Source organism: Hemiscyllium ocellatum, chromosome 19 (assembly GCF_020745735.1).
Source record: "Hemiscyllium ocellatum isolate sHemOce1 chromosome 19, sHemOce1.pat.X.cur, whole genome shotgun sequence".
NCBI lineage: Eukaryota > Metazoa > Chordata > Chondrichthyes > Orectolobiformes > Hemiscylliidae > Hemiscyllium > Hemiscyllium ocellatum.
Window position 1 is genome coordinate 19,447,133 of NC_083419.1, and position 24,707 is coordinate 19,471,839.

The 24,707-nt window shown below is 42.9% G+C and overlaps 1 protein-coding gene across 3 annotated transcripts in view; it reads right to left on the minus strand.

Moving 5' to 3' along the window:
* Positions 1 to 281: 281 nt before the first annotated feature.
* gas2l3 (growth arrest-specific 2 like 3) overlaps positions 282 to 24,707 on the minus strand; it is a 49,011-nt gene continuing 24,585 nt past the window's right edge. For all 3 annotated transcript variants that reach the window (XM_060839276.1, XM_060839275.1, XM_060839277.1), the window contains 7 exons: positions 23,636 to 23,801; positions 22,878 to 22,996; positions 16,315 to 16,456; positions 11,921 to 11,984; positions 7,207 to 7,345; positions 5,868 to 5,975; positions 282 to 3,275 (listed from right to left, as the gene is read on the minus strand). In XM_060839276.1, the coding sequence (XP_060695259.1) occupies positions 2,148 to 3,275; positions 5,868 to 5,975; positions 7,207 to 7,345; positions 11,921 to 11,984; positions 16,315 to 16,456; positions 22,878 to 22,996; positions 23,636 to 23,801 (1,866 nt within the window). In that variant the 3' untranslated portion in view covers positions 282 to 2,147. The remainder of the gene's footprint in view (positions 3,276 to 5,867; positions 5,976 to 7,206; positions 7,346 to 11,920; positions 11,985 to 16,314; positions 16,457 to 22,877; positions 22,997 to 23,635; positions 23,802 to 24,707) is intronic.

Genomic DNA, 24,707 nt, shown 5'->3' on the forward strand with positions numbered 1-24,707 from the left:
GCCACATGGCATCAAGTTGGCAATCTTACATCTGCAATTTGACTTCTGCTGTAAACCAAGTAGGAATGCAAACCCTCACCTTGGTGCAGTATTTGAAGAACTAATGTGCTCAAGCTCACTGAAAATATTGAAGCTTATCTAGCTGTAATACAACCTAAATATACTTAGTTTTTTGATAACACAGTATTTGTGCATGCTGAAAAGGGACATTTATGATAAAGCTTTTCATTTTGCACATCACAGCAATTTGCAAGAAATACCAAAACAAAGAAAGCATTTGCATGACATGAGAGGAGTGCTAAATGGTATTCAAGTGGACTGATGCACAGGGGTGTTGCTGTGACAAATGCATCAGTCAATGATGATTGACCATTAACTGCCAAACTTTTTTTTGCTTAGAACTTAGAGATGATTCTAATTAGTTCAAGATATTTCCCTTCGAAATGAATCAGTGAATGGCTGTTATGCACTCTGTTGAGTTGACATAGGGTAGTCCCTCTACCAAATCAACTCCCCACCAGGACAAATGTTGGTTTCCCTTTACTTTTCTTTTGTATTTCTTGTGAATTGTCCTGACATGTGTAAGATGAAAAGCTTACAGCTTTTTTCTAAACAAAGTCGGTTTTTTCAGCAATTCTTTAACATTTTTAAAAAGTCAGTGTTTTTTTTCACCAAAATTATACTTTAAGCATCCATCAGGTCAGTGAATCAAATAAAATGGAATTAAATACACAGTGTTATAACTACAACGATCAGGGAACGGAGACATTTCAGGAGTGAAGTAGTTTGGATTGGTCATAATATCATAGCTACATTCAGAAGTGCATCTAGCAATTAAGAGTAAATTTGACCAGGAAAGCTAGTCATGGCCATGAAATACAAATCATTTTCTGCAGAGAAACAGTGGATAAGATGGATAAATTTCTTACATTCACGAACTGCACTCATTTAGCAATTTCTCACTTTGTCTTATTCACCACTTGTGCTTGACTGCCCTCAGTGCCATTAGCCTCAGCCATCTTGCTCAGGTGAGCCTTCCATCTCACAATAGACCAGATTAGGGAGGTTTCAAAGGCATCTTGACATCAATCTCAACATCCACTCACGTGGCTTTCCATCAGAGAGGAATGGGAGGTGCTCAAATGCAGAGCAAGGAGGAAGCAGGACCACAGACTATCCCATTTACACTCCCAACTCAAGTCGATTACAACCCCCCAGAAAAATCCAGTCAAATAAATTAGAGCAAAGTAGACAAAAGTATGCAAAACCATATAGGAAGCAAGGCTTTAACAAATGGGCACAAGAGGAATATCCCAACTAATTGGATTGTCCTTTGCTTGTGTGTAATGCTGGGATCTAGTCAAATTCATATTGTCTCACAGCTACGTGGGCCAAATCAATCAAAAAAAAAGAGTGAACCTTCTTGTGCAATGGGAATTGATGTGAATCAATATTCAAAAACTGTCCAGTTCAACTTGATTGGGGATTGTTCGGCCACAGATACAAGTTCATGGGGAATTAGAAAAGGACTTGGACAAATATAAAAGCAGGTGTTGAAAGAGCGGGAAAATTGGATGAAAATGGAATCCTACAGATGAAGAGCCAACCCCTCTCTGTATTAGAAATTCAGCCATGAGCTCAAGATAAACCAGACAAATGGAAAGGAGTTGTCTGATTCAAAACTGTGGGCATGTGGTGGGGGCGAGGACACTGCTGAATTTGTCACACACCTCACCAATAAGGTCAGATTGAAGAATATTGGGGAACTTGCATTCCAGCAGTTGATCATATTTCTGCCAGTATCTCCCTCACTCTCCAAGTTGAGGACTTCTCACCAAAATTGGGGATGGTTTAGGCCAAACAGAAAAGAGCGACTGGGTTTCATTATAATACAAAACTGAATGAGCAAATTACATTGTCAAAAATACGTTGGAACAGGAGATAGGACAGGGGAAACATGGGAGGAAACCCTAGAGATAGAGAACAAAGGTTCATGCTCCACTGACTGTACAATGTTGCGACTACAGCAGATCTCAACACAAACAGAATTCATACTTACAAAAGCAGCACCAACCCCACCAAGAAGCTATTTGTATTATTATTTTGTGTGTGTCACTTCTACTAATGGTAAAGTCAACACCTGCCCTTCAGCATTTTGCAGCCAGGTTCCTTAATGGAGTGGACGAGACCACCGATGCGCTCTTTTTGTTTGACTGAGGCTGTTTCCCCAGACATGATTCACCCTTCACCACCTTGGGAGTGGGCTTGGTTACAGGAGACTGTATCCGTGGAGACTGTGGGGTCACCACCTTGGACTGTGGTAGTTTGACAACAGCCAATGGAGTCCGTGGGGCAGGAGTAGGGTTGCATGGTGTCTTCTTACTGTTTGACGAAGGGGTCTTCGCTGACGCCTTCCGATTCTTCTCAGTGCGAGGAGAGTCCATGGTTGTGCTGGCCAGGTTCCTCTGTGCGAAGTCCAGCGCACGGGGGATCGGCATGGAGCCTGGGACAGGGCCTCTGGCTGGAGTTAGTGGCCTCTTGGAGGCAGACGGCGATGTGAGACCAGTGGGCTGGGTGCGTTTCCCTGGGGTCTGCAGAGAGCCAGGTGCCACTGGTGTGGAGGAAACCAGAGCAGACTTGACAGGGACTTTGGAGGTCAACTTAGGGCCGGTGTCGGGATCTGGCAAACATTTGCCTGAACAGCTTTGAAGGTGGCCACCAGGAGCCTTTGAGGGGGTTCTGTGAAGTTTGGCAGAGGGCTGTACTTCCTTGCTCCTCCCGGGTTGCGCCATGCCTTTCGGTTGACTGGCTGGAGATTGTGGAGGCCGAGGGGACAGCTGAGATCCTGCTGCAGGACATTTGGCGCCTCTGGAGGATGAGGCTGGCACCGCACGAGATGAATGCCCGCTTTCGGCAGATGCTGGACGGGACCCCGATTTAGATGGCAACACTGGTGAGGATGGGCACCTGCAGTGGGCACTGGCAACTTTGGACATGGGCCAAGATGGCATGCAGGGAGACCCAGGGCGTGCAGCCAGGGGTTGTGGCATCTTGATACCAGGTGGAAGGTTCATGGTTGGAGGCTGTTTGGAGGACTTTGCCAGCAAGTTCGGGGTGTTGCCGGAATCATGAGAGACGCCCTTCTCAAAAGCCATAATCCTCTCCTCCAACATGGTGAAGTGCAACACTCGGCAGGGGTCATGCTTCAGAAGAAAGCCCTGGAGTGTGTCCCAGCCTCCTCCCACACGCACCATCACATGTTTACCATGTAACATCTACAAACAAACATTGCAAGAACAAGTTAATACTGGGCAACATCAAGTCCTGCGCGTCCTTGCAAATGACATTCTCCCCCACCCAGCACTGGCCATTCATAAAATCAGCATCCAAAACTCAACAATATTTCCTAAGTAGTTACCAAATCTTGGTTAACATTTCAGGGCCTCAAAACTGAACCCGAAGCGTTAATTCTGATTTCTGTCCCCAGATGCTGTCAGACCTGCTCAGCATTTCCAGTAAATTGTTTCCGTTTCAGATTTCCAGCACCTGCAGTTCTTCTGGTTTTTAATTACTGAACCTTACTTGTTCAATAAGGGAAACTCCATTTTAAAGCTGTCAGAATTCTGCAGAGCTGCAGTGTGGAATTATTAAATGGGAAGAAAGCAGATAGTCATAAATGAAGAAAGTTGAGATTTTAATCAGGAAAGGATCCTAGTCAATCTACTCAGTTTTCATGGCTGTGAAAGGCTTTAGCGAGATGGTGAACAATGAGAAACTGTTCTAACTTGTTACTAAATGAGAGGGTACAGACAATTATCGGCTGAAGAACAAAGGGTGAACTCAGGCGGAGTGAGAGACAGAGGGTGATTAGAACATGGAATCAAGGAGCCATTGAGGCTGAAGCTGCAACATCATTTTAAAGGGAATTAGCTAAATATTGAGAGATGGAACAATAAGAAAGAAGGGCAGGGAAATTAGAATAAAGCAGACAATATTCAGTTAAAGAGTTAGCTTCAGCACAAACGATATCATAATTTATCTTTTCACATGTTCTACCTTTCTAAGATGAGTACATAGTAGAGGTATAGTCCATAGATAAGACACAAAAGATTAAATTAAGTTAGGGTTCTGAAGAGGAGCAATATTAGGTTTGAAACATTAACTTTTGTGATTTCTACAATTGCTGACAGACATGCTGAGTTTCTCCAGAACTTGTTATTTTAAACTTAGCAATTCACTTCAAGGTAAATCCCCACTTGCTTTGTAGAACAGAATGAATACTTTATCACGGTGAATCCACTCTAACAGTGGTTGCCCCTGTACTGCCCAACGTAACAGGAGGTGGTGGCCAGTCAGCCCCTTGAACCTGTTCTGCCAATTCATTAGATCACAACTGCCAAGTTTCTGCCTCACTCTCTGCCTTGGTCCACATAAAAAAAAATCAACTTCAGGGGTGAAAGCTAAACTGACTCCCTGCATCGACAGCCCATGATTGCAGAGAGTTCCAGCATACTGTTGGTGTCAAACACACACACACACAGCCTGATTTCATGGCTGAACAGCTTGTGCTAATTCTAAAGTAATATCAACTTTGCTCTGCCATTGTACACAGATCAGCCATGATAACAGAATGGTTCTGATCTCAAGTGCCATGGGGCTGTGTACACTCCAGGCCTCCCCCACCAGTTATTCCCAAGTGCCTCCAAGTTGGGCCTCTCTATGCTGTTGCTAGGCTACACCTGTTTTTCCATCTGTCTGCTTCACAAGAACATAAAAAGCAGGTGCAGACAAAACATCAAACCCCTGCAACTACTATATCAGACAGGCTCAACCGTGTTTCAAGTAGAACTTGTATCTTAACCTCACAGAGAGGCAGAAATCACAATCACTGTATGCTGCAGATAAAAAAAATCTGCATCAGGCCATTAAAGATTCCAAGCCTGAATAGATTAGATTAGATTACTTACAGTGTGGAAACAGGCCCTTCAGCCCAACAAGTCCACACCGACCCACCGAAGCGCAAGCCACCCAGACCCATTCCCCTACATTTATCCCTTCACCTAATACTACGGGCAATTTAGCATGGCCACTTCACCTAACCTGCACATTGTTGCACTGAGGGAGGAAACCCGAGCACCCGGAGGAAACCCACGCAGACACGGTGGAGAATGTGCAAACTCCACAAAGTCAGTCAGTCACCTGAGGCGGGAATTGAACCAAGGTCTCTGGCACTGTCGGGCAGCAGTGCTAACCACTGTGCCACCGTGCCACCCATGCTCCAGAAAACAAAACTGATAAGTGATTGACCACATTGCTATTTATAATATCTACTTTCGGACACTGCCGAGTGCAAAAATGATTGAAAAACTCAACATTTGTAAGTCATTCACCAGTTGGTGAAGAATAATACTGGATCTAATCCTCACTCATTGTGATAATGCTTCAGTCAGCATAAACCACCTAACTTAGAGACATCACAATCTCAGCAAGTACCTCCTTCCATTCTCATCTGAAGTTCCAGTTGATGACCAATGATTACAAATAATCAAACACCAGTTGTTATTCAAAAATTAAATTGGCAAATTTCCTTCCCTCAAGGACAGTGAAGCAGATAGATTGCATTGGCATTTAGTTATAAATTAAATGGTCATCAAAACTAACTAGTTTTCATTTCTGGATTTCTATTAATTAATTGAATACAAAATTCCACCAGTTGTCACGGCGAGATTTGAACCTGTGTGTTTACTAGTTTGGCTAGTGATTAGAAGTATGAAAAGACCTCGCAGTTGTTTCACTGCAACACACCTAGTTAGTCCTTATTTATTTCAGTCCTGTATTTCTGCACTTTCCCACGATTAAATACTCACTCGGATAAAAAGAATCTTCCCTCCCAGCCGATAGCGCCCTTCGGATAAAAACTCAATGGAGAAACGATGTGAACATTTGCATGGAGGATCAGCAGCAATGATCTTTACCTGGAAGGAAAATAATTAGACTGCTGACAATGATCCAATGAAAACTCCAACTTACTGCAGCAAGGAATTTCAAAAAACCGACAAATATGCTGATATTTACGGAGCATAGTGGTCACATTATTAACCATTAATCCAGAGACCTGCAACAATCATTTTGAAACTGGAGCTCAAATTCCATCACAGCAATTGAAGTTTTGTTTTTATTAAGCAAGTTGCAGTGATTTTCACTGTCTAAAAGGGTATTGGAAGCAGATTCATTAATAAATTTCAAAAGGAATAGGAATGAACAAAGTGAGATTAATACTTCAAAACAAAAAGGGAAAAAACTTACAGGGCCATGAGCAGAGAGTAGGGAAGTGGGATTAACTGGAGAATTCTTTCAAAAGAGCTAATATATAAAAAAAAATAGGCCAAATAGCCTCAAATGCGCTGTGATGGTATAATCAATTAAGTTAAGACTGACACAGCCATAACAAGGAAAGTACAACTACGAGAAAGCTTTGGGTACCACACATCAAAATTACCTTTCCCTCTTGACATGCTAACTCTCCACGTCATATTGGTGAAGAGAGCGCGACATAATAAGGAGGGGAAAGTCTGCTCAGAGCGGCTCAGATTTTCAGGAAGTAAATAAAATTAGTCAATTAGCTGAACTTCACAAAATCTTCATTCTGAACCTGAAACTTTAGAATTACAGAGTCTCAAAATTAAGTGTAGAGGGAGCCAGTGTCTCTGCTGGCTCCCCAAATCAGCATTTTATTTTGTGTTACTCCTTCGCCCCATATCCCCGCGTACACTCTCACTGCGGGTAACCCTCCCATTCCCTTTTAAAAGCCTGCATTCCAGATTCTAATCACTTACTTTGGCAAAAAAATAGGTCCTTCAACTTGCCATTGCGTTTTCTGGCAATTAAATCTGTCCCCCTTTGTTTGCAGTTCTTCCACCAGAGGGATCACTTTCTCCCTCATTATTTTGAGCACTTCTATCAAATAGCCTTTCAACCTTTTACTCTCCAAGGAGAACAGTCCCAACTTCTGCAATGTATCTACGTCACTGAAATTCCCCATCACTGGAACCATTCTTGTGAATTTTTTCTGCACTCTCTATAATGCCTCCACCTCCTAATGTGTGGCAGACACAATGTAAAGCAATAATGAAGTTTCTCACACATTTGTAAATTGGATTTTATTTAAAATAACCAGACAGTGGATAGAGATTAAGATCAACTTACAGCTTGGTGAAGCTCTTTGTTCTGACAACATGGCTTTGTACTTTCAACAGGAATGAGATGTTCAGAGGTGGTCAACAGAGTTTCCTCAAGTTCAATTTCCTTTTCCAGTTTTACTAAAACAGGAGGTTCCACGCCATAGCTGCAATTTCAAGTAAAGCCAACATATACCAGGAGTCCAGGACAATAAAATTTCAATGCAAAGATTCTAAACACTGTGCAAAATTGGCTTAGAGATCAAACTGTACAAAATCTACAGTCAAGAAGCAGGCCAATCGGCCTAACTGTTTTACGTTAATTACGCCACACATAAGCTTCCTCTCAACTCATGTTATCGCACCCCAGCAGCGTATCTTTCTGTCCCTCTTTGCTCAGGTATTTATCTGGTTCCTTCTCACACATACCTGCTGCTGGTTTTAACTGCACCTTTTGGTTGTGGCAGCAAATCCCCCGTATTATTACAAATTTAAAACAGACTTAAAATTAACACTGGTGCACCTACCTTCGGGTTAGAATTAGCCATAACCCTAGCCAGGCCGTTCCAGGACAGTTACAGCACTGGCATCTACCCAACAATGTGAAAAATTGTCTAGATATGTCCTGTACACAAAAAGTAAATGACTCTCAATCATTAGTGAAGTGATGGAAAGTGTCATCTGCGGTGTTATCGAGCAGCACTTGCTTAGCAATAACGTGCTGACTGGTCCTGATGGAGCCCAAACAGATGACCATTCAGCTTCTGTCTGCATTACAGCTGTAGTTCAAACATGGGATAAAGGGCAGAATTTAAGGGAGGTGAGACTGACTGCCCTTCACATCAAGGCCTTAGATAGATGACATCAAGGAGCCCAAGCAAAAATGAAATCAATGGGAATCAGAGGGCAAACTCCCACAGGTTGAAGTCATACCTGACACATCCAGCTTAACGAGTAGCAAGTAACATTTATAGGAGACAATGATCATCTTCATCAAGAGAACATTCAACTTAGTGTATAGCACGGACTCTTCACCCCCCACCCCTTCAGTGTTACTAGATTAAGATCTTGAACTCCCTCTAGAACAGCAAATGATGGCAACAGTTCAAAAACAGTTTCTCCTGTCCTCCTCCACCTTCTGAAGAGCACTAGGGATGGGCAATAAATGCTGTCCATATCCCACGAATAAAAAAAATTAACAAGTGTAGGTAGGAAGGTCAAAGTCACAACAGAAGTCGTCTATGTGAACTTGCACTGACCACTTTCTTTTATAGTTCTGTCTTTGTCAATGCATTAAATCCACCAGATCCAAATACTCTGCAAGCTGTAACCTGACTCTCACCATATCCCATTTAACCATTAGCCATGGGCTTGCTGGTTCCCACTGGATCCTGACCTGACGACACAATTTTAAAATTCTCATCCTGGTGTGGACTCATTCTCATTCTCTAATTCCCTCCTGCCCAATGCAAGAACGCCACACTCTTCCAGTCTAACCTTTGACATGTCAATCACTCCACTAAAGTTCCAGAACTTTCCTCAGCAGCCTGCACCTCACCACAACCTGGGCATGTCATGGAAACTTCCCCAGTATCTCACCACACAATAAGCAGGGTTTCTTTTACCTAGACGGACAGCTGCAACATAAACATTTTCACCTTCATCCACTCCTGGGTGGATCTTGACATTCTTTTTTTTTTAAACCACCCCCCCACCCCTCCACCCAGAGGGAGAGGTCCACAGTGGAAAGCTTGCTACCCAAGGTCTTCCACTTCCCATCAGGGTGCTGGGATGCAGGGGGTTGCATGCAGCAGCTTCGGACTCTCCACGGACTCGCAGGCTAATTGTATTTGCTATGGTGCCGTGGAGTCCAAGGACTCAGTGTATATTGTTTGTCGGAGACTGCACCCCTATTTGATTATCTAAAGAGCCCTTTCATTCAACTCTCAGCCCCACATTCCTGATCTTTGGGCATCTGGTGCAGACAGGGGTGGGCAGGTAGGAGGAACACCTCCTGGGCATGGCTATAGTGGCCATTTAAGTGTGGAAGGGTGGTAATTTCTGACTTACCCTCTTTCTCAGTTATGCACACGCCTCACTGTCCTCAAAAAGGGACACACTATCTGACAGGACATGCCAAGTTATTAAAAGCTGTTGGGAATAGGGGGCCAGGTGTATGAACTTTCCCAACAATGACATTTTAATTTACTCCCCCAGTTTTCTGTGCGGTTCCAGTGGTCTAAAGGCTTTTTGAGGGTCTAATTTGGTTTTTTTTGCCACAACAGTATAACGCTAGTCTCAGGTGACAGTGACTGTAAAACCAACACAGATTGTCAGGTTTATTCATGCTCTTCTGGGTTGGAAATCAGTCATCCTCATTTGGTCTGGCCTACTTGTGACTCCAAAACCACAGCAATGTGGTTGACTCAACCGCCCTGTAAAATGGCTGAGCAAGTCACCTCAGTTCAGGGGCAATTAAGGACAAAAGCCTGCATTGCTCACAACCTGATCATTCACTGAAAGAATGAAGACTAAAGTGCCTTGGGATGTTATGTATTGCTATATAAACAACTCTCGTGAATGTTAAAAATATTGGATTACGAATTCCCATGTCCCAAATTTCTAAACTTGTCACAACGTCATTACCTCCACCCACCTCTAGATGATGCATCAACTTAACAGACATCAGCTTTCACCTGCCGTGACATGTTTACTCTGTCCAAGACAGTGTCATTGTGTGAAGTCAGGACTTCGGATTTTAAAATGTGGGTTGTTCCAGTTTATTCTCTACCCCCATCTCTCTGGTTTCTCTTTATTTGTTGCACTGTGTGGTCCTTTCAAGATTACTGACCAGCCACACATGAATGAATCTTTAGCAGAATGGTACTTGTACATGATTTGCACAGTACCTTGATTGTCTCAGACAGACGACACAGCATGGAGGGAACATGGGTCCTTACCCAGTCTGCAATTATAATGTGGAGGGACAGAGTCACACAACTTGGCTGAAACTTAATCACCATTTGCTGTGTCCTAGAATACCCTCAGTCACATTGATTCTCTATCAGTGGGCAACATGTGGGAAATAAGGAGAAAGTGAGGACTGCAGATGCTGGAGATCAGAGCTGAAAATGTGTTGCGCAGCCTGACCTGCTGCACTTTTCCAGCAACACATTTTCAACAAGTGGGAAATGCCAATTTTGCCAGTGACACCTCTATCCCAAAGACGATTCAAGAGCTTTAAGGGTACAACACTAATCTCCCTGTGGAACTCTTGAGTGACACTGGGGCAAAGTGGATTAAGTTAGGAAGACAAGATGCTCAAACATTCTCGTATGTGTAGAAGATTAAGTGGTTCTAGCAGCAGGGGACTGACAAGGTGAATCATTCCCATGGAGGGCCAGGTATGAATTCAATGGGAAAATGGACTCCCCATCAGTTGTAACCATCCTACCTGAATCGACATGTTTAAGATGTTGAAGGGATTCAGTAAGAAAATTGATATCACTCACTTCCTTTGGTGGAGGGGACAAGGAGTCAGAATCTTAAAGTCAGAGCCAGGCCAGCAAGGGATAAATGTGGAAAGCTTTGCACGAAGATCATTGTAAATCTGGAACTTACCCCACGGACTATCTACCCCTTCCCAAAAGATTGAGAACACAGGGTGGTGCTGTTTCAATCTCTCAAACTTTTTCAAAAGAGTCATACAATCCCCTAATGTGGAAGCAGGCCATTTGGCCCATGGAGTCCATAGTGATCCTCCAAAGAGCATCCCACCCAGACCCACAGCTCCCCCCACCCCTAACCTACCCCTGAAACCCATCATTTACCGTAGCTAGCCCACCTAGTCTGCATTTCTCTGAACACTATGGGCAATTTAGCATTGCCAATCCACCTAACCTGCAATCTTTGGACTGTGGGAGGAAACCAGAGCACCCAGAAGAAACCACACAGATACATTGCATATGTACAGAGACAGTCACCAGAGGTTGGAATCTAACCTGGGTCCCTGGTGCAGAGATGCACAGTACTAACCACTGACCCACCACGCCACACCAATTCATCATTCTATCATAGTCATCCAGCACAGAAAGAGACCCTTTGGTCCAACCAGTCCATGCCGAACATAATTCCAAGCTAAACTAGTCCTGGTCCGTATCCTCCAAATCTTTCCCATTCATACATCCATTTAAATGTCTTTTAATGGTTGTAATTGTACCCATATCTATCACTTCCTCAGAAAACTTAATTCCATTCATGAAGCACCCGGTGTACAAAAATTTGTCTCATGTCTTTTTTAAATTTCTCTTCTCTCTCCTTAAAAATGTGCCCCTGGTCTTGAAATCCCTCATCCTAAAGAAAAGACAACTACCTCTCATTCATTTATAAACTTTGCAGATCTTCTCAGCCTCCTACGCTCCAGTGAATAAAGTCCCAGTCTATCCATTAATAAGATTCTAGCAGATTTCCTACTTTGATAACATGTTCCGAATCAATCCCAGGATTCAAAGTCTCCATTAATATACAGAAATCTACAGATTTCTTGCTCATGACCAGCAGTCGCTTGAAAATCTTTAAAAAGATCGATAAATTGGTGTTCAAAAGGGGTGGAAAGGAAGCAGGTAAAATGAGCTAAAATGCAGATCAGTCGTGGTTTAACTGAACAGCGGTGAAGGATTTCCCGGGTCCTGTGTTGTCGAAAATCTGAGGGATGAGTAAACAAGTAACCCGATCCCACTCACCGAGAGACGATTCGCCCAATTTCAAGTAGACACAGGCACACTTGCCTCGGCTGTTTGTGCAAAACTGAAAAAAAAGGGTAAAGAAAGCAGATGTGGTCATTATAAAGAATTCTGTTAAACATAGGACTCACTTAAAATGGTAACATCTGCTCAGCAAGCCTTAACCACACTTGAGGAAGGGTAGTAAGGTCTTAGAGGAAGCAAATATCATTTTACAGAATTTTATTTTTAATTTGATCATGAGATGTGGATATTAACAGGTACAGGTGAGCTGTCATCTTGAATATCTGTATTCCTTGCTGCATCGGTACATTCCCAATATTGTTAGGGAGAGAATTCCAGGATTTTGATCCAGCAACTGAAGAAACAACAATAAATTTCCAGGTCAGGAGAGGTGGGGGAGACATGCCAATCATGGGCTGTTTTGTCCTGGATGGTGTCAAGCTTCTTGACAGTGTTGGAGCTGCACCCATGCAGGCCAGTGAGGAGCACTCCATCACACTCCTGACTTTGAGGAGCCACGTGTTCAAATACTTGCCGCAGAATTCCCAGCATCAGACCTGCGTTAGTAGCCACGATATTCGCATGGCGAGTCCTGTTTGGTTTCTGTTCCATGATGCCCCCCAGGATGCTGACAGTAGGGATGAAGTAACGGGGGATTCTAGCGAGAAATTGGGTCGGAGAAGCTGTGCCATTTTCCATGAATCAAAGGAAATTGAAGGCAGATTCAATAGAGCTGACGGAGCTGGTAGTTCTGAAGAGGAGAGTCAGACTGGACTCATGCAAGAAGGGAGGGTTAGCTTCGATACAACCATACACAATAAGTCCTCAACCATGCAAAATTGACTGAACGTCTTTCTGAAAACAGTGAATGCTCAATCAACGGAAATATGCATTGAAATACATCTGTGTACGTTAAATGGTTACATTAAATAACCAGCAGACAAATGCAAAAGAACAGAATGGAAATTGTGGAAAGTTTTTTTTTCATATAGCAAGTTACGATCTGGAATGTGCTGCCTGAGGGAAGCAGATTCCATCAGTACTTTCAAAAGGGAATTAGATAATAGCGAAACAAAAAAAGTCATTTACCAAGTCATGGGAAATGAGAAGGGAGTAAGAGTTCTAACAGTAGGCCGCAGGACAAATGTCAACTGTTCGGGCAACACGATAGCACAGTGGTTAGCACTGCTGCCTCACGGCACCAGGGACCTGGGGTCAATTCTGGCCTCAGACTACTGTCTGGCTTGAGTTCGTACGTATTTGCCAGGTGTTCCAGTTTCTTTTCAGTCCAAAGATGTGCAGGTTAGGTGGATTGGCCATGGTAAATGCAAGGTTATGGGGACATGGTGGGGGCCTGGATCTGGGTGGAATGTTGTTCAGAAGGTCAGTGCAAACTCAAATGGCCTCTTTCTGCACTGCAGGGATTCTATATGTTTTCCTCTCCAATCATGCTGCCAGACCTGCTGAGTTTCTCCAGCTTTTATTTCCAATTTCCAGCAACTGCAATAATTTGCTGAGGGAGAGAGATTAGATTAGTTCTACCCAAGGGCTGGCATTGGCTTAAAGGCTAGATGGATTCTTTTTCTGTAGTATCACACAAACATAAATTGGGAGCAGGAGTAGGCAGCTGGGCTCCTTGAGCTTGCCTCATCGTTAACTGATCTGTTGCAAAGTCAACGATCACTGAACACAAATGCCCCTCTCTGACAGCTCAGTACTCCACATTGACCACCAATTGGAGGAAGGACTGAGGGGTGGCAAGGACACAGACATACTGTAAACAAGTGATTGATGATATATTGTCACTTGTACTCTAAACAAACACGGTAAAATACATTGAAAAATTTCAACCGTCACCATCATCTAGTAACAAATACCTGCCACTTCCATGAGTCCTGAACCAGCCAAATAACACCACCTATACCAGACCCTCCAACGTTGGAGTTAACACTCCTTAGACACCATCTCTTCATCACTGGTCCCACACTTATCCGCACAACCATTTTATCATCCTCTACAGTACTTGCCAACCTCTTACATTCCAGTGAAAAGATCCCAGCCTCTCCTTATAACTCAAACCCTCCATTCCCAGCAACATCCTAGTCAATCTTTTCTAAACTCTCTCCAATTTAATAACATCCTTCCTATAGCAGGGCAACCAGAACTGACTCCAAAAACTCACTGAGGCTCCTTAACTTCAAAAGCCATGACTCCTATCATCGAGGAGGACAAAGGCAGCAGATCAACATGGGAACACTTACAAATGCAAGTTCCCCTCCAAGGCACTCAGCACCTGACTTGGAAATATGTTACCAATTCTTCAGTCGCTGAGTCAAACCCTGGAACTCCACCTCCCCCCGCCCCCCTCACAGTATTGAGTGTACCTACACCACATGGACTGCAGTGGTGCATGAAAATAGCTTGCCATTACTTTCTCTAGTGAATTAGGGACAGACAACAGGGAAAGGCCCTGCCAGCAACACCCACATCCACAGCACAAACAAAAAAGTTACACCACATTCACTTCAATGTGAACTTCAGTCATCAAAAAGTCTAACACATGATGCAAATGACTAGTTTGCCAATGCAGTCAAAATGGGGTCTCACTGTAGTATCTCCTTGATGTGAAGTATTTTTTTCACCATTTATTGTTTGCAAGATTATTCCAGGAACTAGAGCCAAAAATATTCCCATAGATCCACCCCCCACTTTCACAAGTCTGTTAAAGAATTGGAGAATTAGGGTCCATCTGGACAAATTATGGTCAGTTCTGGGCACCACACCTCAGGAAGGATAGAAATAGAGTGCATCACAGATTCACTCAAACAGGATGGAAGGGCTAAATGACAGACTCAGACTGCGATTTCCACGTTTCCTCACAACACTGAGGAGGTACAGCTGTCACTTGCGATTAGATGTAATTTTTATTAATTTCTTTTTTTGTCATCATCCACTGGTCAGAACCTCACTATTGTTCTTTGTTCTCCATTTCTGGCAAAAAAAACTCTGAATGGAGGGGACACATTGAAGCATTTATCAAGGCTCCAGTACAAAGAGTGACCTTTTATGCTCAATAAAGGACAGTTTAAACTTGTCCTTTCGCAGTCCAATCCACTAACCCTGACTGTTTTAAAAGATTGACAGCCTCTACACCCCCACAATCTACAAACATTGCAGCATTGTATTGGCCTAAAAGCTATCATTCCACACGAGCAATTAAGCCCTTTGATTCAACGACAAAACTCAGTGGGTTGACCTGGGAAAGAATTTAATCTGAAATTGCGGGTCACACTAGAAGGGCATGCGTGAATAGAATCATTCAACAAGACCGCGGGAACCAATAGTCAATGAACCAATCAAGAGCATGTGCACAAGAGGGCCTTCTATGTCAAGTGAGATTAAAAGGACAAAGGAACAATGTGCATTTACATAGCACCTATAGAGCTGAAAACAGAGGTGCAATCAGATTGAAATGGATTGTAAGCTGGCCAACAGTTGAGTCAAAGAGCAATTTTAGCAACTTTCAGTTCGCCCAACATCTCCTTGTGCTTGTCCAAGTGGTTCACATTGGGATGATTTTCTATGCTCATCGTGCTGCATAAAAGCAAGATAATGGCATGCAACAAGGTCCTGCAAGCTGCAATGAGATTATTGCATCCATTTCAGCAGCACTCGTGGTGAAATGATGGGTACGGGACTTTGCTCCACCGTTCAAGTGAATTGCGGGTCATTTGTATCTCAACTGCACAGACCTGCAGCATTTCCTCATGCTTAACAAAAAAATGTAGCAATCTCAACTTGGAAATTGTACTCCCATTTTAGCTATTTTGTGGCAGATAAGAGTTCCAGATTTCCTGTGATGAAATGCTTCCCAAAATTGTTCCTGAAGAATTATTATCTAACAAGTTAGATGTACTTCAGGAGAATCTAGAAACGCATGAGGGAGAAAGGAGGAGGATAAGTTGAGATGAATAGAACGGTTGGTGGTCATGTGGACACAGGGTCAAGCACAGGTATAAAGCTGACAGGCCAAATGGCCTGTGTAAATATAATACAATTTGTTCTTCAATCCTGCAGCACAAGCAGCCATGAGGCACATTGTGCCAAGACCAGTTGTTAGAGACCTAACCAATTTGTTACTACACATGCTCTTTCAGGTTAACCCTATAAAATATTCCCATGCAAATAGTTACTGCATTCTCTTGACAGTTTTGAGGTTTGGTACAAGGGACTCCAAATTAAGAAGTGGCCACATTTCCACAACTCTAGGGACAAAGGTTGTATCATTAATGACAAGCAATGTCAACCTACAGACTGAGTGACAAGAGCTTTGCATAGATTTACAGGAAGGGCATCTGCTAGGATTGAATCATGAAGAGCTGGTTACTTACCCAAGCCCTCAGACTCAAACAGGTAAGTCTCGTCAACACCAACTGCTCTGCACCACGAAAGGAAATTAGCAGTATTGTCACGAGCAAAAAATGAACCAGATGGAGCATCAGTTTTACATGGAACTTTCCTCATTGTAAAGTGCTGAAATAATTGAAGATAAAGAGAATTATCAAGACAAATATAGACCAGTTAATATCATTTGCATTGAGAAAGAGGACTTCATATAAAAAGATCAAACATTCAGATGCTCCATCACTGATGTATAGTGGCAATGTATATCATCTACAAGGTGCATTGCAGCAATGCATTAAGGGTCCTTGACAACACCTTCCAAACCCACAATCCAGCTCAAAGGATAACCAGCAGACACAGGGAAACATTACCACCCATAAGCTACTCATCATCCGGACTTAGAAATATTCAGCTGCTCCTTCAGTGCTGCCAGGTAAAAATCCCGGAAATCTCCCTGGAGACCAGTAACTCCCCATGGTTTACAGCAGCTCACCATCACGTCAAGGGCCACAAAGGATGGGCTATTAATGCTGACTAAGCCAACAACACCCAGAATATTTGTAAAGTGCAGTATCAAATTAAAAACCAAAGCAAATTGTTCCAATTTTTCTTCAGGGTAATCTACCCAGAAATCAGTTGCTATATAAGTACATTTTTTTTAATACGGATTTTAAATTGGGGCACCTGAAGTAGGAAAGGGCCCAGTGAAAGGAAGAGAGAACAAAGATTATTTTTCTTCATTCTGTCCTGAAATATGGGTGTCACTAACAAGGTCAGTTTTTGTTGACCATCTATAATTGCCCATAAACTGAACGGCTTGCTAGGGCCATTTCAAAGGGCAGCTAAGGTTGGGGATTGCTGAATGAAAGCATTTTGCCAAAGATTTTCATTGTGCACTCATTGGAACAACTCAAGAGAATATCAGCAAAGCGAGATCCCAATACTACCACTGAATCAGTACTGATTGGCTGTTAAGTGAACTCCAATTGGTAGAGGTGTTGCCATAGGGAATACAGTAGTTAATGATGCTTGACTCTTAACTGTCAAGCTTTGCTTAAATTTCAAACTGGACTAGGTAAATCCAGTCGGTCAGGGCTTCGACCCGAGAAACAAACCAGCGAATGGCTGTCACGTATTTGGAGTTGAAACAGGTGCAACATGTTACTTCGGTCTGTCTGTGCATTAATAGATCTGAAATCAGCCACACAGATCAAACGACAATCTTAAAGTACGAACAAAACAAAATTGCTGGAAAAACTCAGCAGGTGTGGCAGCATCTGTGGAAAGAACTCAGTTAATACTTCAGGTCCAGTGACACTTCAGGCAACCTTCAATTGGTGGTCAGTATAATTCTTCACACATTCATCCAACAAATGTTGCCCAATTTAATTTGATTTGATGTGATGTGATTCATTGTCACATGTACCAAAATAGTGAAAAGAATTGCTTTCCAGTGCTATCCAGGCAAATCATCCCTTACATAAGTATCACACTTCATGTTGAATCTTGCGTTGCAAGTTTGGCAGGCACCATCTGATTAGGAATGATCAGTACCTCGCTCATTGTGAGCAGCTGAAGGGACATGCTAATTGATGGGATCAGTCAGTCTTTAACATGTACAGTCTCCAACTGGCATCACATAGCGCTGAAATTCAAGTACCTGACAGAAGTGCAAGGTGACAAGCTTTACCAACCTGCCTTTTCTTATCAATTCTCAACCACATGACTGTGCGCCCAGAGTCATGTGTTAGCCAGACTGGGGAAAGGCAGCAGATTTTCTTCATTCAGGATTATTAGTGAACTAGATGGGTCTTTTTAAATAAAAAAAGGGAATTGCCAACAGTTTCATGGACGCTGAGATGAGCTTTTAGATTAATTTAATAAATCTGGCATTAAGTATCACCAGCTGCTTTGTGACATTACTATTATGCAGTAATCTCCTACACTGAATATAGTGCAAATTTCATGTCAGGAACAGTCAGTGCGTTTCCAACTGTGTTGCCCTCCTCTCCCCCAGTAATTAGGGAATACGTTTGAATGGTCATAAGACTCCTTCACTAGCATTCCATCCATCAGCAAAGGGTCAACATGCGCACATGGATTTAAGTCACAATCCCAACGTCCTAAGCTGCCTTCTGCAAAGCTGAGCTTTCAATAACTAATCACCATCTGTCGCACAATTTAATTAACACCCTCGGCCTGTTCATTCAGAAACTTCATTTATCTCCACACACAAACTTTACAACTTTCTAATTACACACTTTTAATCAAACCTCATTACATTTGTGAGACTGACCACTCTGTGGAAACCACTGGACTACCAGTCTCCAGTGAAGAGCATTTAACATTCATCTGCTAGCTAACAGACCAAAGTTCCAGGCAGTGATTAACAGTGACAGGTATGAGAGAGATAATAAACTCTGCCTTTCAGTGCTCAATGGGAGCACTGCATAAGGGTTAGTGCATATTTGTTGAAAGATTGATAACAATCCAAGGGGGCAAAGAAACACTAGAAGATATCAGAGAACAATTTGATCATTGGGAACACGAGAATGGAGGAGACCATTTAGCTCATTGTGCATGTTGTCATTCAATTAGTTCATCGCTTATCTCCATTTAGCTACCTTTAATAATCTATCTACAGCAAAAATCTATTGAACCCATACTTAAAAACTTCAACTGATTGATCCTCAATATCCATAGCCTGCAGATGAAATGGGAGGAGAGTGCTCCAGACTTATAACCTTTAATATAAAGAATCCTGACTAACTGGTCTTGTTTTGGACTTGCCAGTAGATGAACTGATTTCTTCATCTATCCTATCAAACTCAACGATCTAAAAGATCCTAATTAGATTACCATTGGGGTGGCACGGTCGCTCAGTAGTTAGCAGTGCTGCCTCACAGCGCCAGGGACTCATGTTTAATTTCAGCCTTGGGTGACTGTGTGGAGTTTGCACATTCTCCCCGTGTCTGCGTGGGTTTCCTCCGCGTGCTCCGGTTTCCTCCCACAGTCCAAAAATGTGCAGGTCAGGTGAATTGGCTATGCTAAAATGTTCCATAGTGTTAGGTGCATGAGTCAGAGGGAAATGGGTCTGAGTGGGTTACTCTTTGGAGGGTCGGTGCAGACTTGTTGGGCTGAAGGGCCTTTTTCCACACTGTAGTGGAATCTGATCTAGTCTGTGTACTCAGAAACCGAAGGCCAGACTTTGAAACCTTGCCATAATTTAACCTTCAGTCCCCTCCAAAAACAAAATCATCTTCTTAGAGTAAATGAGAGCATACTGTAGTGTCATAATAATTCAAAGGTCCAGGCTAATACACTGGTGACTTGGGTTCATATCCTGTGACCCCTGGTGAAATTAAGAAAGATAGAGGGGTTCTTGATTAGTAAGGGTATCAAAGGTTACGTTGATGAAGGAAAGGCAGCAAGAGAATGGGGCTGAGAAATGTATCAACAGTGATCGAATGGTCCAACTCTGCTCCGATATTTTTTCTGACCAAGGTTCTGTCAGACTGACACTACACTACCTCCACTTTGATTCCAGACCTCTTGAAAGCTAGGTCACATTCAAATTGAACTTTTGGTTAGATGTTGTACCTGTACTTGAAATGCTTTATGTACCGAGATGTCAAGATCCCATTGATTCCTCCACAGTTCTCAATCTCATTAAGAGATTGTTGAAATTTGTCTTTTTGGGATCCACCTGGATGATCTCCCAATTCCTAAACTGGATATCCATAGTCTACACAGCAGACTGGATTCTCGTCAAATGCACTAAGGAGGCATACTCAAGCCACGATTTGTTGCAATTCGTGATTTAAAGTGCACATTACACCTAATTAATATCAGCTCCAGTGCTCTTAAATAGTATTACACAAAATCTACAGCTTAGAAACAAGCAGATGCTCAATTTGACCCGCCTTCATCTTTCCTCATCTACAACCATCAGTTAACCCTCTAGTCCTTTCTCCCTCTTGTACATGTCTAGCCTGCACTTAATGCTCACCATCCTCTGGGTAATGACTGTCCTATCTAACTTCTTGTTAGCACTTTGTCTTGCTCTTCTTCACTTTCTCTGTCTGCTTTTGCTCTAATTCTTTCATGGAATGTGGGCATGAGTGGCAAATATTTATTGCCTGTCCCTTATTACCATTGGCTTGCTCATTCATTTCAGAGGGGAGACAAGAGATGATCATATTACTGTGGGTTTGGAGTCAGATGTAGGCTAGACCAGGTAGAAATAGATTTTCTTCTCTAAAAAAGTTTAGATTACTTAGGGCCTGTTTCCACACTTCGGCCCAACAAGTCCACACCGACCCTCTGAAGAGCAACCCACCCAGACCCATTCCTTGACATTTACCCCTTGACCGAACACCATGGGCAATTTAGCATGGCCAATTCACCTATCTCGCACATCTTTGGACTGTGGGAGGAAACCCACGTAGACATGGGGAGAATGTGCAAACTCCACAAAGCAGTTGCCCGAGGCGGAAATTGAACCCAGGTCCCTGGTGCTGTGAGGCAGCAGTGCTAACCAGTGAAGCAGAAGAATGAATTGGATGATCTTTATTATGGTCACCATTATTGAGACCAGTTTTCAATTCAAGGTTTTACTAACTTAAATTTAAACTCCAGCACCTGCATGGTGGTATTGGAATTCATGCTCCAAAGCATTACTCTGGGCCTCTGGATCACAAGTCCAGTGAGATTACTCTATGCCACCATATTCCCCTATAAGTTATTCAACCACAATATTTAGTCATTGTTGCTAATATTTTGTTGGGAACCTTTTACAAGGTGTCTCTTGTAGAAACACATGCAAAAAGTGCTCTTGGAGCATCAAGATATCCTCTATAATAAAACAGAAGAAACAAGATTTTTCTGCACTGCCACTTGTTTATTAATTTCTATTAATTCTCAGAATGTGTCACAAGTAAGGCTGCCCTTTATTGCAAACTCCAATTGTCCTGGTGATGATGGTAGCCCTTCCTGAACAACTGCAATAGCAATATCAAAGTAGTGATAGAGCATTCAGCCCCTTAAGTCTGCTCTGCCCTTCTAGTTCATTGTTAATCTACCTTCCATGCCATATGCCCATACAATCCCAATATCCTGCAATATTATTAGCATTTCTCAATCTGCATTGATGTTAACTGATTGAGCTTCCACAGCTACCAGGGATAGAGAATTCGAAATATTCACCATTCTTCGAATGAAGGGGTTTCACCTTATTGAGTGAGGAAAGAACATATGTCCTGCCTCTTATCCTGAGACTGTGCCCAGTTCCAAATATCTCAGCCCTCAGGGGAGATATTTTTCTTGCATTTACCCTGTTGACCCCTGTAAAGAATTGTGTGCGCTTTGGTGAGATCATCTCTCATACTTCAAAATTCTAAGTCAATACACAGTGTCCTCAATCTTTCAATGCTATTTCAGATGCCAATTAAGAGTCAGCCACGTTGTACTGGAGTCACTCGCAGGAAAACAGGATTTTCTCCTTCAAAGGATATTAATAAATCAGTTGAGTTTTGATGGGAACCGGACAACTTCCTGGTTTGGATCACATAATTAAGGGAAAGCCTACACTGGTGATAACATGCCCACCTAGATAAGAGACTGGCGTGGGTTTGATACAATGACAACAGCTTGTATTTATATCGCACCTATTAGCATAGTAAACAAGGTACTTGGCAACACTGGATTATCTGACAAACTTTGACGGTGAGTCACTTCTGGAAATATGTGGACAGGTGACCAAAAATGCAGTCAAATGGGTAGAATTCAAGGAATATTTTGGATGAGGAAAGAGACTCACCAAGAGGGAGAGGATTTTAGGAAGGGCATTCCAGACCCTGGAACAGCTGATGGCACAAAACACATTTTATCAATTGATAGCAAAACGTAAGCTTAGATATTTTTGGATTGTTCAGACCAGTTGTAACACATCAGCGGGATTTGAGCCCAGGCTTCCTGGCCCAGAGATAGGAACACTACTAATCAAACTTCTCTCTTAGCTGCTTAGCTGTAGGTGCAGCCGCTCCAACATTCTGCCGGCATGAATCGTAGCACTGAATTGACGTTCCAGAGGCTGCTGCCAGGCACAGACCTCAGATCAAGGAAGAAAACAACATGAAAGGGAACGCTGCTACTAACATACCACAAGAAACGCTCAGCAAGCCTGACTCAGTACAGTCTGTATCTGTTTTCAATCCACAGACCTGTGTTCTGAGCACAGCACCTTTTTGCTGTGCCGCATGCTGTTTTATAAAGCAATTCATTGCTTCATGGAAGATTCAAAGCTTGACTAGGCAAATTATTGCAAAATTCCCAGATCATACAAAACAAAAACCCTGCCATATATCAATAACACGAATTTTATCTTCCTTCAGAATTAGTAACTTCTTTGGACCTTGTACCCATAACAAAGATCACTTAAAAACTTGTCAACATGCATTAATTATATGCCCGACACTCCCTTTTACACTATCTCCATCAGGAATGGAATTCCAATTACTCAGGAGATTGGAAGAACACCACTCAGACTCACCTGTTGATACTCTCGATTCCCACATTCCTTTACTTTCTGTTGAAGAATACCAATCAGTTTACAGAGCACGACTCCATTATCCAACTCAGCCATAAAGTTCTCTGCTCGCACCTCCTTCCCTAGAATACAAATTCCTCGTCTCATTGGGAGAGTTTGAGATAAGAGAATGCAACCACAAATTTAAAAACCAAACAAAAACATTCTCCAGAGACTTTTTTTTTGCCTTGGGTAGGGTAGTGAGTGACTACAGCTAGCATGTGGGAGGGGAGGGGATTGAAGAGATTAATACCTAAGATGGCAAAGGAAGGCTTGGGAAAGTAGTTGGGTAGGGAAGGGTAGACAGGCTCAGCACTCAAGGAGGAGTTCATGTCTGCGATGGGTAGTCAGTGCCTCCCCTCTCCAAGCACATCGAATTCTTAGAGGGCGTGGAGAGGTAGACACAGAGGAGACTTCCCCTGTCTCTAGAGCCTAGAGCAAGGTGACAGTCAGGTTGAAGTGATCAGCTCTTTAGGACCAAAAGATGGAGGGGGTTTTCCCACACAGAGAGCCGTGAAACTTTGGTCTTCACTACCCAAGACAGCTGCACATTCAAGACTGAGAATGATAGATAATTGAACACTAAAGGAACCAAGGTTTCTGGTGTTAAAGTGAGAAAGTGAAATAAAGAGAAATGACAGGCAGCTGTGACCGTCCTGATGGCTGAGCAGGTTGAGGGGCTGGAGTATGCACTGCTGATCTGATGCTGAAGTGAACCTCACCAAGCATCCCACTTAACCAGATGGACAGGTCTTCCTGCATTGGCACTAGGCTGGCCTCATGCCGCACAGCCAACCACTGATCATACTGAGTCACATCCGCAAGTCCCGGTCCATGCCTGGCAATCAAAGGGCTTCTGGACCACGTGGGTGAATCACCGAACCACATCTACAGAAACAAGAGAGAGAGAGAGAGAATTTGTAATCAAATATCAGTGGAGGCTCAATGGGCCAGATGGCCCCTATCTGCACAGGAGAGATTCTATGAAATAGCACCATGCACACAGCCTCAACATATCACAAAATCCCTCCCAGGAAATGAAGGGCATTTAAAGTGTGTTTATAACTCAAGCTAGGAAAAATAGCAACCATTTTTACACAAACAGATTCACACAGAAATTGCTGGAAAAGCTCAGAGGTCAGGCAACATCTGTGGAAAGAAATCGGAGTTAAGGCTGAGCGACCCTTCCTCAGAACTGTTCTTCCAGTTTTTCTCATTTACAGCAATTTCCATTTTTTTTGGTTTTAACCATTATTACATGGCAAGCTTCCAGAATCCCAGCAATGGGATCATGGCATGAAAATCCTTCACATGTTTGTGAGGAAGGCGAAATATTGGCAAAAATTTAGATGATAACTCCACTGCTCTTCTGCAGAAGATTGTGACTGCAAGATGCCCTAAGATTAAGTTACAGTTTATGGTTGAAAATCACTCTTTCATTCAAGGTAAAATGGAGGAGAAAGGGACATGCAAACTGTTTAGTCTGCAAAATGATGAGAACAAATGGCCTAGTGGGAGTAGGGACAGACTACAGTAAGGTGCTATTGAATTCCACATATTTGATTTACCACCTGAAGAGAAAACGCAGGGTAGCTAGCTTTGCCATGAACAGACACAGACTCTTGAACGGCCCAAGTGAAAAACCCTTGACAGCAAGGTAGGAAAAGAGCAGTTGCTGTGAACAGCTGGGAAAAAAAGATTGTTCTTTGTTAGTTCAGGCAGAACGCAGGTGAGAGAACATTCTCTGGCTGAAGGAAATAAGGACATCAAAATACTCAACCCCTGCAAAGCTGG